The sequence below is a fragment of the Thermobia domestica genome, chromosome 11 (genome assembly GCF_964235325.1).
Source record: "Thermobia domestica chromosome 11, izTheDome1.hap1.1, whole genome shotgun sequence".
Lineage (NCBI taxonomy): Eukaryota > Metazoa > Arthropoda > Insecta > Zygentoma > Lepismatidae > Thermobia > Thermobia domestica.
Genome location: NC_137464.1, coordinates 156,202,418 through 156,216,658, shown reverse-complemented (window position 1 = coordinate 156,216,658; position 14,241 = coordinate 156,202,418). Strand labels below are relative to the sequence as shown.

Here is a 14,241-nt window from a genome sequence, read left to right as displayed (position 1 = left end):
TTATCAGTATTGTTAGATGTGACAACAGGCAATTTTGTTTGCAAAACAAAATTTACAGCCCACTCTCTATTTGGACAGTGGTAAAAATTCAAAAATTTGTTTCTTAGCGGTAATCAGACTAGATATGTTTTCAGTTACTTCTCCTGTGTCCATCTATTTGTAAAGTAAGTCTTTAGACTGGGCAAAGGCCTTGAATTCGGTATTCATTATTAGACGAAATTAGAAGAAAAGGAAGTGACAAAAATTTTAGAAAATTGCATGAGAAGGGCAAATCCTTGGTTAAAGATATCAAAATTTATTTTAGGAATGGGGAAATCGATATAGAAGTTGATTTTTCAGAAAAAAGAATTCCCATAATGAAGAAAATATCTTGTGAGCAAGTTTCTGAACAGAGCAATTTACTTTAACATTCTCGATTGTGCGAGTAAAAGTATAAAATAACGGTTTGTATCCAACAAGAGCTTACTGCTTGAGTGTTTCTGGTTGAACCCGAAAAAGAACGAGGATAGAGTTGTAATGAAAGTGGAAACTTTTCCTGGTGATTCTTTGCAAACTATTTTTCCTTAGCAAAAGGAATAGAAACGAGTCGTTGTTGGAACTGAAACAATCTGTAATTTCAATCCAGATTTTAGTAAAAACTATCCACAAGAGAAAGAAGTGTGTTAAGTTGTGAGAAATACGAGTAATAATGATGATGATTCAAATGAAAGTGTAACATCTGAAGACAAGGTGGAGAAGGATGAAACTCACTGTGGTACTAAAAAGAAACGTTTCAAATGTCTGTCCTGTGCATTTCCTATTCTGTAAGAACTTGTCACATCTGGATTATTTAGTAATTTGTATTCTGCTTTTAAATTCATAATAATCATTCCATCCACTCAGGTGACTAGCGAGCGAGTTTTTTCGAAAATGCAAATTATAGAAAAAACCGACTTAGATGTTTTTTAAGTGATAATTTACTATCTTCTTTAGCGTTAATAAATGTCGAGAGAGACTTGTTTATAAATTTGGATAAAAGAAAAGTTATCGATGAAATTGCGTTCACAAGCAAAGTGTTGAAACAAAAATTAATGCGTTGATATATTAACACTTTGAACTTTCTGTCTGCGCCATCTTCAATTTTACAGTTATGTGTTTTATGATATTGTAATTACTTATTAATAGTAATCAGTAATTATTTGTATGTGTTAAGATAAATCTAAAATAGGCTTCACTTTGCGAGTTATATCAATATTTTTGTCTTGTTACAGTCACGTAGTTAGATAAATTTTGTAATACCAAGTAAATATTAGTCATTAGTTTTTATAATGTGAAATAAATTGCATACAAGATACAATTATACAGGTTTCGTTTAATTTTACCACTGTAATTGTCTAATTGTATAACGACGTGATGAAGTTATGCAACATATTTCTTTTTATTTTACTCATACGTTTATCACCCCATACGGAACAGTGCTGAATTGACTTACGCCGGAACTTATATCATAATTTATATCTATGTTACATTGTTTAAATATTTCTTACCTTGTCATTTACCGTTACATAAATAAATTTAAAATGACTCATAAACATTTAATCATCATTATTATGGTACCGAAGATACGCTCTGACAAGTTTCTCGATACGCGGCCCACAACCAACTGTAGCCGAGCGCCCGTAATAACGCCAAACCGGCACTGAGAACGGGTAGCGCGAAAAACGTTATTACGTCAGAAGTTGTTGTATGAAGGTGCAATGAAACCTCAGAAATGATATTTTTGTTGTTTTAGACTATTAAGGGTATCGGGAAATAACATTAGCCAGGATTACTAGGACACATTTCATTTGGTAATAGTGCTCTGTGTTTATAGCAGTTTATTTTAGAACAGTTTTAAGAGGTAAAGCCATTGTTAAGTATAGTATATTTGGGAAGTAGGGCAACAAGTGTTTATGTTATAGTATGAGAAAGAAATGTTAACATTAGGAGAGTATCAATAATCACATGGAATTGAAGAATTTCAATAAAGATTTATTATTAGATAAAATTAAACAGTTATATTGGTTACAGTGATACAAGTTATTTTCATTCCTTTGTTTCAGGATTGCTGTCACAGACATGTGAAAGTGCATAATTGAAATAGGAAAAATAATTTATTGACTAATTGTTTGTGCTGAAAGTGTGTGAAGCGATTGTGAACAGTGTCACTGTGTTTCATAACACATTTGATACAAATTGTGAAAGGGAGGGAAATATATTCCTCCCCTTCATAATAAGTTTTGAAACAGCAATCCTGAAACAAAAGAATGAAAATAACATGTGTAATGTAGCAAATTTAAATTTAGAAACATCCATATTGACTAACAAGAATAATGACCTGTATTGAGTACTGTTCGGAAACGTAATACCTCTCTAAATAACTCAAAAGGTGGATAATTGTGTAAATTCAAATTAATACATCAAGAAACAAATGAAATTGAATATAAATTCCTTTGATGCTGCAGGTAAATAGCTACAGGCAAATGGTTATCGATCTGAACCCAGATATTCCCATGGTCAATATCTTGGAATGTTTGGTTTGTGTTGAATTTTGAATCGGATCCCGTTGAGTGCCGAAAATGCAACTTTGTGGTGTTTTAGTACACATATAAGACTACAATCTTGACAATTTTGAACAAATTCACAGGGACATTTCTATGCGAAATTCAAAATTCAAATTTGATTTATTTTACAGGTTTTTTCAATATAGTACAACTTGTATAGCAGTCTTTAAGCTTTCCAATGGTGTTTGTTACATGTCTCTAATGCACATATTAACCATTTTATGACAATTTTTAATAATCACTGTAACTGAAAAAATGCCCTTTTTTGACATTTTTGAACACCCTGTATGAGGACACTTTCAGGAAGAGAGAGAGGTAATATTGGCGATTTTTTCATCTCCCACTATAATAAAAATGTGCACCAATTTTTACAAGAATCTAAGATGGCCAGGTCAGATTTTGTCATTTCATTGGTTGATTTCACAATTCACATGGAATGTCCCTATTGCAAATGTAGGAAGGAGGAGGGAGGATTAAAATGGAATATAATTTAAAAGAGGTTAGGACATTTTAAGGAGAAGTTGAATTATAAATGACTTGTAAAGGTATGATAAATAAAAATAAGTTGTGTTAAAAGAATAAAATTAATGGATGGTATTAAAGTATATACGTAATTCCTATGTCAAGACAAAGAGGTTACTTGAAAAGCAATATATGAAACCTTCTAAATGTGTAGCAAGTAACCTTTCAGTAATGTTAGGAAAGTATGATGGATAATGTTGCTACAGGTAGGAACCCGAGCCTGTTAATTCCTATTTCATGTAATTCCGCGATTACTTCAAGTTTTCGACGTAATTTTAGTTGGATATACAGGTATTCTATCTTATCTTGGACTCTAGACCTTAAAGTCCGCGCGCCAGAGGTGAGCGTTATATCTTTTAGCCACAGCAGCAACATTGAGAATCTATATTATTATCTTGGTAGATAAATAACAAAACGCTATCCTTACACAAAACAAGTTCTGGAAGGATATTATTTCGCAGACGAATGATTAGGACCAGAAAAAATCCAAAACAGGAACCGCCAAAGTAAACTATCTTGAAGTAACTTAAACAATATAATAATAACAATAATGATAAAACGTCAAACACATGTCGCCAAAGGTGACGAGGTGCATACGAAGGTTGAGGATTGTCTAAAGAACGTTTTAAAATATTTTGTCTGTCATTTGATTTAGTGCGAACACCTAAATACTTTCTAAATCAAAGGTGATTTAATTTTCTTAAGAAGGTAAAGTTCGTAAATCTACTATTTTGCAGCAGTGCGATTTATTTTATGTATACTTGCAAGTAATTCATGTTTAGTTTATTTAAGTTTTATAATTATAAAGTACTAGCGAAAATATCTTCTTTGCTTCCGCGGACAATGTTTTGCCTCCTTTCTCTTACTGCGCTCTCTATAATGAATGAATGGAAGTTAATAGCATATTTGATTTTCTTAAGCACAGGATGTAATTTTGAAATTTTGAATAATGTGGAAATTTGTCCCAACTGCTGAAGTAATAGTTTTATTTATTTATTTATTTACAAATTTAAGGGGGCAGACTACTAAATATTTTTCAAAAGCTAACAATTTTTCTTTTGCCAGTTTTTCGTAAATGAAAAGAGAAAATGAAATATAACTTATGTCAATAATAGATAATGTTATTCTACACCCGAAAATACCAATTGGAAGAATTTTCAGTGTTGCCATTCATAGAAATTACAGTGTGACCAGAATTTGAATTAACCAAAAATCTAGGTTAAGGCAACGACTAAAAAAATGAACTCACGTTCATTAATGTTTTAAAATTATTTAAGTTGTTATTTTAGTATTATTGTTAATGTTATGTTAGTAGTCTTTCAAATGTGTAGTATCTCTAAAGTGTATGTTGTGTTTAAATAAGCCATGAACTCATAATTCTTAAGTTGGAAAAAATAAATAAATATATAGATGTCTCTTCCATGTAATATCTATTACGTTCATGTCTCAATAAGCTCAATAAGACAAGCACTTTTATCTCCCAAACAAGAAAAATTCTGATATTTCACATCCAATTCATTAATTTTATGGATTAATAATAAATTGGTGTTAATTTTATCCGCTACCTTGAGGAAAATTGAAACTAGACTATCTCGAAGGAGCTAGCAATGAGGAATAAAACACTTACCTTTGAGAGACTCCAAAAATAACGATCCAGACAACAGCTCCCATTGCAGCACTCCAAAACATTATTGCCGAATTGAACATATCGATTAGTAGCCCAGAAGCAAAACATCCAATACCATAACCAAACCTCCATCCACCTGTTAGTGTGCCTTTAGATCCCAAATAAAACTCCAGGGCGAATCCTCTGTGGCCTTCCCCAACGCGGGTTAGTAACACAGCACTAATACCTCGTAGTAAACACAGAGGAACTAGTCCCCAGGGAACTTGTATTAGAGGAGTTAGTGACAGATGAAGCACTAAAGCTAACATTCCAAAGTAGATAGAATGATGCGGATCAGGAACCGTTTTACTCAAAATCAACAAGCCATTTCGCTGAAATTTGGCACGGTACATAAATACAAATAAGATTGGTATTTGCGATAGAACAACTCCAGCGACATAAGCACTATAGAGATAGTCATAATTCTTGTTAAATCCCTCTAGCGTCTCCATATGCCATAAGAAGAATTCAGTGCTGCATGCAGTCAAGATTCCGCTAACAACCGCTGTTAATGAGTGCATAACAGTTTTTATGTCACCAAATAACTCATGTACAACTTTCCTACTCCATTTCTCTTTATTCGTCTTCCATCTCATCTTTGATGACAAAGGGATCATAAATGCCAACAAGACTTGAACGGATGTTATTGCGGTGAAGACGAGTAAGTGAAGAGTAACCTGATGAAGACCATTATTTACAAAGCAAGACGAGTTTACCACAAATATACTTGCAGCTAAACAAGCTATTGCAGATAGTCCAAGTCCCCAAATTCGGTGTTCACCAAATTTCTCTGTATGTTCTGCATCATCTAATTCATGCCACCAAATAGCACTAACCACTGGCTCTGCAAAACACCCAAAGGCTTCAGATAATCCAGCAATCAACAACACTGTATGGAATATAAATATATGCGGCGCTTCAACAACCTGTGATATAATATTTTGAAGTTCTGGATTGGCATTCTGATAATCTAATCCTTGCACATTAAACTCTGGTTCAAATGTTTGCTTGTCCGAATGAATTGCATTATAATCCTGGGGTAAGGAACGTTTAGTATTTTGTCGGAAGGGGGAATCTTCTTTCCTCATTGGCAAAATATCTTCCTCTATTGCCTGCAATCTTCTTCTAGTTTTATATCTCACAATTTGACGTTCAGGAATTCTCCTTTTAGATTCAATTTTATACCCATTTGTATTTGTTTTAGTCTTTGCAAAGTGACCGAATGGAAACTTGTGCTGATCTTCACTAGAAATGATGGCTTGAATTGAATCATCTTTACTGGGCTTTCTACGGCGTCTCAACGGTTGTGGAAAGCTTTTATGTGAAGCTCTTTTATAGTATGACCTTTTTTGTAACCCATTGGATCTCTTCAGCACATTATTATACTTTTTATGGGTTAAGAAAGGTGGCGCTCTGAACTGATCCTCTTTACGTCTCATTTCAACGATTCTCTCAGCTGGATAGGCATTACTACCAAGTTGAATTTCTTCATCGGCATAGTAATCACTATCACTAGGGGCGATGTTATAACTATACTGCTCCTCAGGAAACAAAGGTAAACCAGCGTTATCTGAATAACGATACGTATCTGGATAAGATTCTAGTAATTCATCCTTGATATTCCAATTTTTGGATTGTCCACGAAATGGGTTCCTATTTGCTGGATATTGGATACGGTGATTTTTTGAAGGAGCTGGGTAAGGTGCTATAAGATTTCCCTGGTGATACACTTTGCTCCCTTTTCTTTTTTCTGAAGGCAATCCTTGTTGATATCCAAAACGATTTATCGAAGCATCCAAATTTCCTCTTGGGTCTTGATAATTATAAATATAATCAGATATTTTGCTATCTTGAATATTATTTCCATATTCCTTGCCCATCTGATCACTTTCTGGCAAATATTCTTCATTGATCGGAAAATAGCGTTCTTTGCTTTCTTCAAAAAGATGAGTGGGTTTCCTGATTCTCTCGGTTTCGTCGGACGTTTTGTTATTTCTTGTAGCATCAGTACTTTGTTCCATATATGGAGGCAACATAGTATTTAAATCAGAGCCATTTTCCATTGAGCTCTGCAGAATATTTGAGAATTCTTGAACTGTATCTGTTGATGACACAACTTCTTGTTTCATAACAAAACTTGTCTCAGTTGTGGATGCTGAGGAGGAATAATTACTTTCAGTATTATATTGAAATAAAATTTGAGGTTGTGAGATTTCTTGCGGGGTTAATGTTGACGTAGAGAAATAGGTACTGGCAACTTGCTTTTCGTTAAGGCCTAGTGGTACATTCGAGGTCACACTTGTGGTCTTTGGTATGTCTAATGATTGTCTATTGGGCAAGAGATCTTGTTCCTGAAATTCAGTATTTACATAATGATGATGATATTGATTCTTCAAATGTTTATATGTACAGTGAGTTACGTCATGAGCGTTCCCAGAAGGTGGAACAAACACTAAACATATATAGGTCACTGCTGTCACTAGTAATGACACAACTAGACATGCTCTTTTGGTCTGACCGTTGCGCAAGTGCTGTATAACAAATAGAGACACGGGAACAAATACCATGCCTACCCATGACTGAACACCTCGAATTATCCCGGTTTCCACAGCAGATAAACCAAGGTATTTTAAGTACAAAGGGAAAAACGGAACTACACAGTTCTGTCCAACGATTAAAAATACTAGAAAAATATTTGTAATTATGCGTGCATAAGTAAACTTTTGAGTTGGTAACATTGCCTTGTTTCTTTGCAAATGGGAAAGAAACAACCACATTCAGTAACAAACGTTGACGCAAGTTCCTATTATGGCACACTTGATCGGGCATTGCATTTTACTCTGGGGCTTCCAATAACTAGACTGGATGGAAGTTAGTTGATATTTAGCTATTTTCAGGTCTCTAACCGCAACCTGCAACAAAACACACAAAAAAATATTACGTATTAAATTCAGATAAATAACTGCAAGTTCAAATAAATTACAACTTTATATCTAATACGAAATGGAACCACATTGTAATGTGTTCAACAGAATATAAAATAAAATATTCACATATCAGAAACATGATCTACAATTAGGTACTGAGCAGTGAAGGCGCTTTACATGTAGAAAATATTTCAATGGCTTAGTATAATGATCTTGCCATCTGCATATATTTACGAAGGGTTTGACTGATACAAGTCAATAATGATTAGATTAGATTAGATTTATTAATCATTCTCTGGACCATATCACATGTACGTTTGTCAAGGTGTCTACTAAAATTTTAAAATGAAATTTCGTGACTTTTTCGTGACCTTTTCTTTACCAATCATAAAATTTCGTAACATTCTCAAGTGTGAATTTGGGTGAGAATTAAGCCGAATTTTCATACATGTGATAGAAGCATACTTTGGTTGCGATTTGGTAGTGTCTAAAGCCGACCAAACATTTTTGGTGGTGAATTTTGACGTTTTATAGAACAAAATTTTCCGGTCTGCACTTATATTCATACAGATAAAAAAAAAAAAAAAAAAAAAAAAAAAAAAATGTAACCCAAAAGCTAAATTTCGTGACTTTTTTATGACTTTCATGACTATCTTCTGATTTCGTGACTTTTCCAAGACTTTCGTGACTATCGTGACCGATAGACACCCTGGTTTGTACAAAATTGTGTAGAACTCGTCAGTACATAAAATAAATACAATACTTAGAACAAATACAATGCTCTTGTTTTTAAGTTGTGAAAATAAGTATAAGCTAAATCAATTCTACAGGCGAAATCAATTCTACAGTCTATAGAACAATAATATATATAATTAGTATTTTAATTATTGTATAAATGGGTATGTTTACCATCTGATATATACAATAGACATTTATTTTTCGAAATTTCACAACAAGCTTCTAAGATATTCATCTACTGTATACAATGTATTATTTAATAGCAGTTTGCGCACTGAATTGACTAAGAAATTCTTCTCATGAGTATTTTTTATATACCCAGGTACATAAAAAAAAAAAACTCACGAAAAGAATTTCTTTGTCAATTCAGTGCGCCAACTGCTATTAAATAATACATTGTATACAGTAGATGAATATCTTATTACCATATTATAAAGTTTTACACTCATATAGATATGTGACTTTCCATATGCAGATGTTCTATGATACACAGTAAATAAGTTATTTTATTTTCCACGCGTAAGATAGTTGTATCACCATCTCTTTTTATATTATCTAAATGATCCCAAATAATTTTGAGAAGTTCAAATATGTACAAAGAAAGAACTGTCATCATATTCAATAATTCAAATAATTTCTTACTGCTGGTGCGTTTCGGTGATTTTGTAATGATTTTTATGACATATTTTTGTTGTTTGAATATATTCTGAAGTTTTGGCAAAGAACTCTCAGAAGGCAATTTCGTATTTAATACGAGAATAGAATATGGCATGGTACAGGGACAGAATTGATTGTAGGTTCAGTATTGGGACTAGACTTCATATTATGTGAATAGCCTAGACTAATTTTTTGCTTAGTTTGTCTACATGTTCTTGTCATGAAAATTTATCATCTAGTTATATACCTATAAAAATTTACGGTATAAGTAAATATACATACTTCCTGATTCATAGATATCTGTGGTAGTTGGTGTGATGTTCTGTTAGATAAATGGTAGTAGACAGACTTTATGTCCATTTAGTTTTAATTTTTTGCAGAAAACCATTGCATAAGTTGGGACGTTGTAAGATCAATAGCTTTTTGTAAGCTATCTATGTCTTTTTTAGTTACAATTACTGTTGTATCATCATCAAAAAAGATTATATTACCACTTTTTATATTTAAGGATAAATCATTAAGATACAGAAGAACGAGTAATATGTTCTAGAACTGACCCTTGTGGAACACCTTTTCTATTTATTTGTTTATTTGAGATTATTTTGCTCAGTGTGTTCGTTGTTCGTCCATATGAAGAATTTGTACAATGTGTTTACGTTTGTACAAGTATGATTTGAACCACTCCAAAGCAATACCCCTAATACCATATTTTTCTAATTTAACAAAATGTATATCAAGGTCTATACAATCAAAAGCGTTTGAAAGACCACAATATATGCCTACAAGGTTGACTTTTTGAACAACAGACGTTATAGCTACTTTGATATGTTCATATATGGCAGTAATTGTGGATAGATTTGCCTTTTATGAAACCGTATTAATGAAACTTAGCAGTCGCTTACATACTAGTTTTTCAAGTTTTGATAAAAAGAAATAATAAAAAAAAGAAGAAAGTAAAATGGGATAGTAAATTTTCTAATTTATTTATTTATTTATTTATTTATTTATTTTATTTTATTTTATTTTTATTTTTTAACAAGGTTTGAGGTCCGGGAGTTTTAAAGCATCAGGAAATATTTCTCGAGAAAATGAATCATTAATGGTGTCCGCTAATGCAGGCGCGATAATATGAATACATTTCTTCAAAAGAAACTGTGTAACATTATCCATTCCTGTAGATCTTTTATTATCAAATTTATGTCCACTTCCACGATCTCTTGTCATGGTTGGGGTAAGAAAAAAAATGACTTACTAATATACTTAAATGACTGTAGTCTACTTATTACTTCGGGTAGGTACATCACGAATAGCTTTCTCTGCAACGGTACAGAAGTGATTATTTAAGTACAGTTTAATCTCGTTAATCCGAATATGTGTTTGCTCGAGCTGTTCGGATTATCAAAAAGTTCGGATTACTAAGGCATGCTTAACAAACCGCCCGAAACAACTTAAAATATATACATAAATTTACTGACAGTATGTACGTAAACAATATATTGAAAAATTACGCAATAAGGACCTACTACAAAATGAAACCTTGTATGTTACTGTTCTTTAAATACTACAATACAGTAACTTTATATAAACAGAAGTTATTTGAAAAACTCTTTAATCGTTTTTCGACCTGCTTTTTTGATCTAAAAATACAGTACATATGGACAGACGACGACTGAAGGTCGTTCGGGGTAGCGCGGCGTTCAGAGTACCGTGCGTGCGGATTAATGAGTTTTTACTGTACTCAAAAACCAATTTTGAGTCATTTATAGTTAAGTTACTGCTTTTTATACGTAACTCTATGCTTTTGTGTTTTTCATTTACCTTTCCTAATTCACACTTTATTATGTTACGATTGATATCTTATTGAACGACAATATCGCATGCCTAAGTTATGTAGCCTCTCCGAACTATTGTTGTGCTAATTTTACATTCCACCCCACTCAACAAATAACTGATGCTGTTAGCGATAGCCTTTCGATTACTTAGCGCAATGTTCTTGAACAGGTTTTTTTTTTTTTTTTTTTTTCCCTAGTGTGGTCTTCCTCAGTCCTTCGCAGTTGTGTCACTTTGTTGGTGATACTGGTTCGCCCATACCCACTTTCTTTGTGTTTTTCACACATTTTACGAACGAACATTACATTTCGTTGCTATTTGACACAATTTTACTTAAAATACTTTAACATATCCTCAATTTCCTTCTTTTTAAGTATTTTTTTATCATTATTACTTTTATTTTTTTCCTATTGTTGTTGGTTCCTTCTTAGCACATATATCACGCTAAATTACTTATAAACAACTCACTTTAATTAACATAGGAACTTCAAGAACATCCAAGAAGGTTCAAATAAGCAATTCCCTTTTACAATACGTGTATTGAGCGTAAAGTAAGAGAAACAAAAATAACAATGTGAAAATCTTATGGTGGGAAATGAGTATATCTCCTTCATGCTCGAATCAAAGGGAATGCTTCACATCCATTTCTACATGATCAAACATCCCAAGTGGGTGCAATGATGCTGGACGTTTATGAAATGAAGTCCGAGTAAAAATTCTTAATTCGCCGTCTACCCACTATATATCATTAAACTTCAATTAACGGACACCTCTCAGTAACGGAGACCTTCATAATACTGACCGTTTTTTGTTCCAACAAAAATATATGTATTATTACGGGACAGATCCCTCCATTTCATGGACACTCTCAAATGCGGATATGGACAGTCTTCTTTTCTCCCAACACTTCAGTAATCTTTTCGTAAGGTATAGGAACTATTCTCAATTCAAACATATTTAGCACAGAAAACACTTTCTGCAAAATGAAAATAAATCTACAGAAAATTCATTTAAAATAGTCCAGCCGTTTTCTCGTGATAGTGAGAAAGGTAATGTCGATTTAATGTATAGAAAAAGCTATAGAAATTGTTCTCTTACCCACTTAAAAGCAGAACCCGTGTTCACTTACTGTATTGTATGGTATTGATTTTTTCATCCTTTATTATACACATCATTCTCAAAGTGAACGTACGAATTGGACACATCAGAATATGTTAATGAGAAGTTTACATTCCAAGCTTCGACTTCCTAATTTGAGGAGTTCGGTAGGTACTCTATTTTTGGCAGAAATTTTGAACTCCTTCTCTTCCTTTCGGGTAGCATTTAATCAAAGTAAAATGATAAGAAGCCAGTTTGAGGTAGGTACTAACTACATTCAAAAATTCTTCAAACAGTTAAACCGTTTTCTCATGATAATGTGAATTTGAACGTGAAAAAAAAAAAAAAGCTACAGAAATTGCCACCTTCCCCCTTAAAGGCCAATTTTTTGAAACACTGAGACACGAATCAATTTATACTGAATGAGGAGTTTATATATCGACTTTAAACTTCCAAGTTGAGAGGCTTGGAAGATGCTCGATTTTTGACATAAATTTTGAAATCTCGTCAGAAGAATACGCATTTTAATCAAAGTGACATAATAAAAACCCAGTTCGATAGGTACTATTTCCAAAATTAATTTAAAACGATTAAGCTGTTTCCCTGTGATTATATCACAAACAAGATCCAGAAAGATATGTAAAAAGAAGAAAAAGCAAATGTTTTTAATAAATCTACAGGAATTTCAACTAAGAATATCAGGATGTAAAGACAGAAGGAAAAGTCATAGCAAATGAGGACATATTAGAAAAATAGGCAGAATATTTTGAAGAATTATTAAGCGAAGACAGAAAAGAACAGAACAATGAACAAAGAAAAGTTAAAGAATAGAATAAACATTGAAAGAAAAAATGCGACGTTCTCACATATCAAAAAGTCAAAGACAGTATTAAAAACAAAGAAAGAAAAAATGTACTGAAATGTCAAACACTGTTAGCGTGGATTTAGACCCAACAGGAGCCTTACCGATCAACTTTTCATTTTAAGACTTATGGTTGAGAAACGCATTGATCACAACTCAGGTTTACAGACGATACTTAATGGCATTATACAAACATTTGACAATATGGACAGGAAGAAGCTACTGAAAGAAACAGAAGTTATGAACATCTCGTTGAAAATAAAACGCCTGACTAACCTAACTATGGATAAGTCACAGGCGAAAATAAGGATATATGGTAAGCTATGGAGAATCTTTAATATCAACAAAAGAATAAAACAAGAAGATAATTTGTCAATAACGCTATTAATTAGAGCGTTAAACAGAATCGTTAGAAAATAAACCAGAGAGAGGCTATTTTCAATAAATCTACCAGTTGTGTGTATGCTGATGACACAGTAGTAATTTTAAGATCTAAACAAAAACTGATCGAATCATATGAGAAATTAGAAAGAGAAGAAAAGTAAGTCGGGCTAACTGTAAACAAAATAAAACCAAAATGCACGGTTATATCCACATCAGAGAGAGAGAAGAAATGTTAGCAAAATACGAATAAGAGAAAAATTGGAAGATGTAGCAACACTTATATTTGAGAAAGATAGTAGATAATGGAAACGAAAAAAAAAAAAAAAAAGAAAGAAAAAAAGAAAAACCATGTATTTAGAGATCCAATTCCAGTAGGGAATAAAGTATATTTTGCGCACCGATGACTGTTTATGAGGGAATTAATATCGAAAAAGTAAAAAATAACAATGTACAAGACGTTATTAGACCACCATTAATTGCAATCTATGGTGGAGAAACTTGGACGTTAACGAAAAATGAAAAGAATGATTCGAAAGGAAAATACACGATTCAGTAGTAGAAGATGGAACACAGAAAAGCCGATATAACAATGAATTGGTGGGGAAAAAATTATAAGATATATAAAACAACAACGATGTGACGGCTGGGACATATGGAAAGAATGAAAATGAAGATGCAGATAAAAAAAAAGGTAGAAATATAATGATAGATAGAGAGAAATGGAGGTTGGACGTAGGGGAGGCCAAGGCTTATTCTGGGCTCCAGCGCCGCGTAAGTAGCACATACTTGGACAAATTGACTATGACACCAGATCTAATCTGTCAAGATAAGAGTATTTTAATGCTTTATGACAAAAAGATTTAACCTTCCTAAATTTTTGCCAATTTTCGAGACAACAATAAAATGTGTTAAACAGCACTAAGTTCTCATTGAACTCTGGGAAGGCAAAACGTGAAGCAAGAGTGAACTTAAAGG

The 14,241-nt window shown here is 32.8% G+C and overlaps 1 protein-coding gene across 2 annotated transcripts in view; it reads right to left on the bottom strand.

Annotated features, from left to right (window-relative positions):
• Positions 1 to 14,241, bottom strand: part of LOC145664513 (protein yellow-like) — a 307,857-nt gene that overhangs the window by 231,024 nt on the left and 62,592 nt on the right. For both annotated transcript variants that reach the window (XM_081731248.1, XM_081731247.1), the window contains exon 2: positions 4,732 to 7,682. In XM_081731248.1, the coding sequence (XP_081587374.1) occupies positions 4,732 to 7,547 (2,816 nt within the window). In that variant the 5' untranslated portion in view covers positions 7,548 to 7,682. The remainder of the gene's footprint in view (positions 1 to 4,731; positions 7,683 to 14,241) is intronic.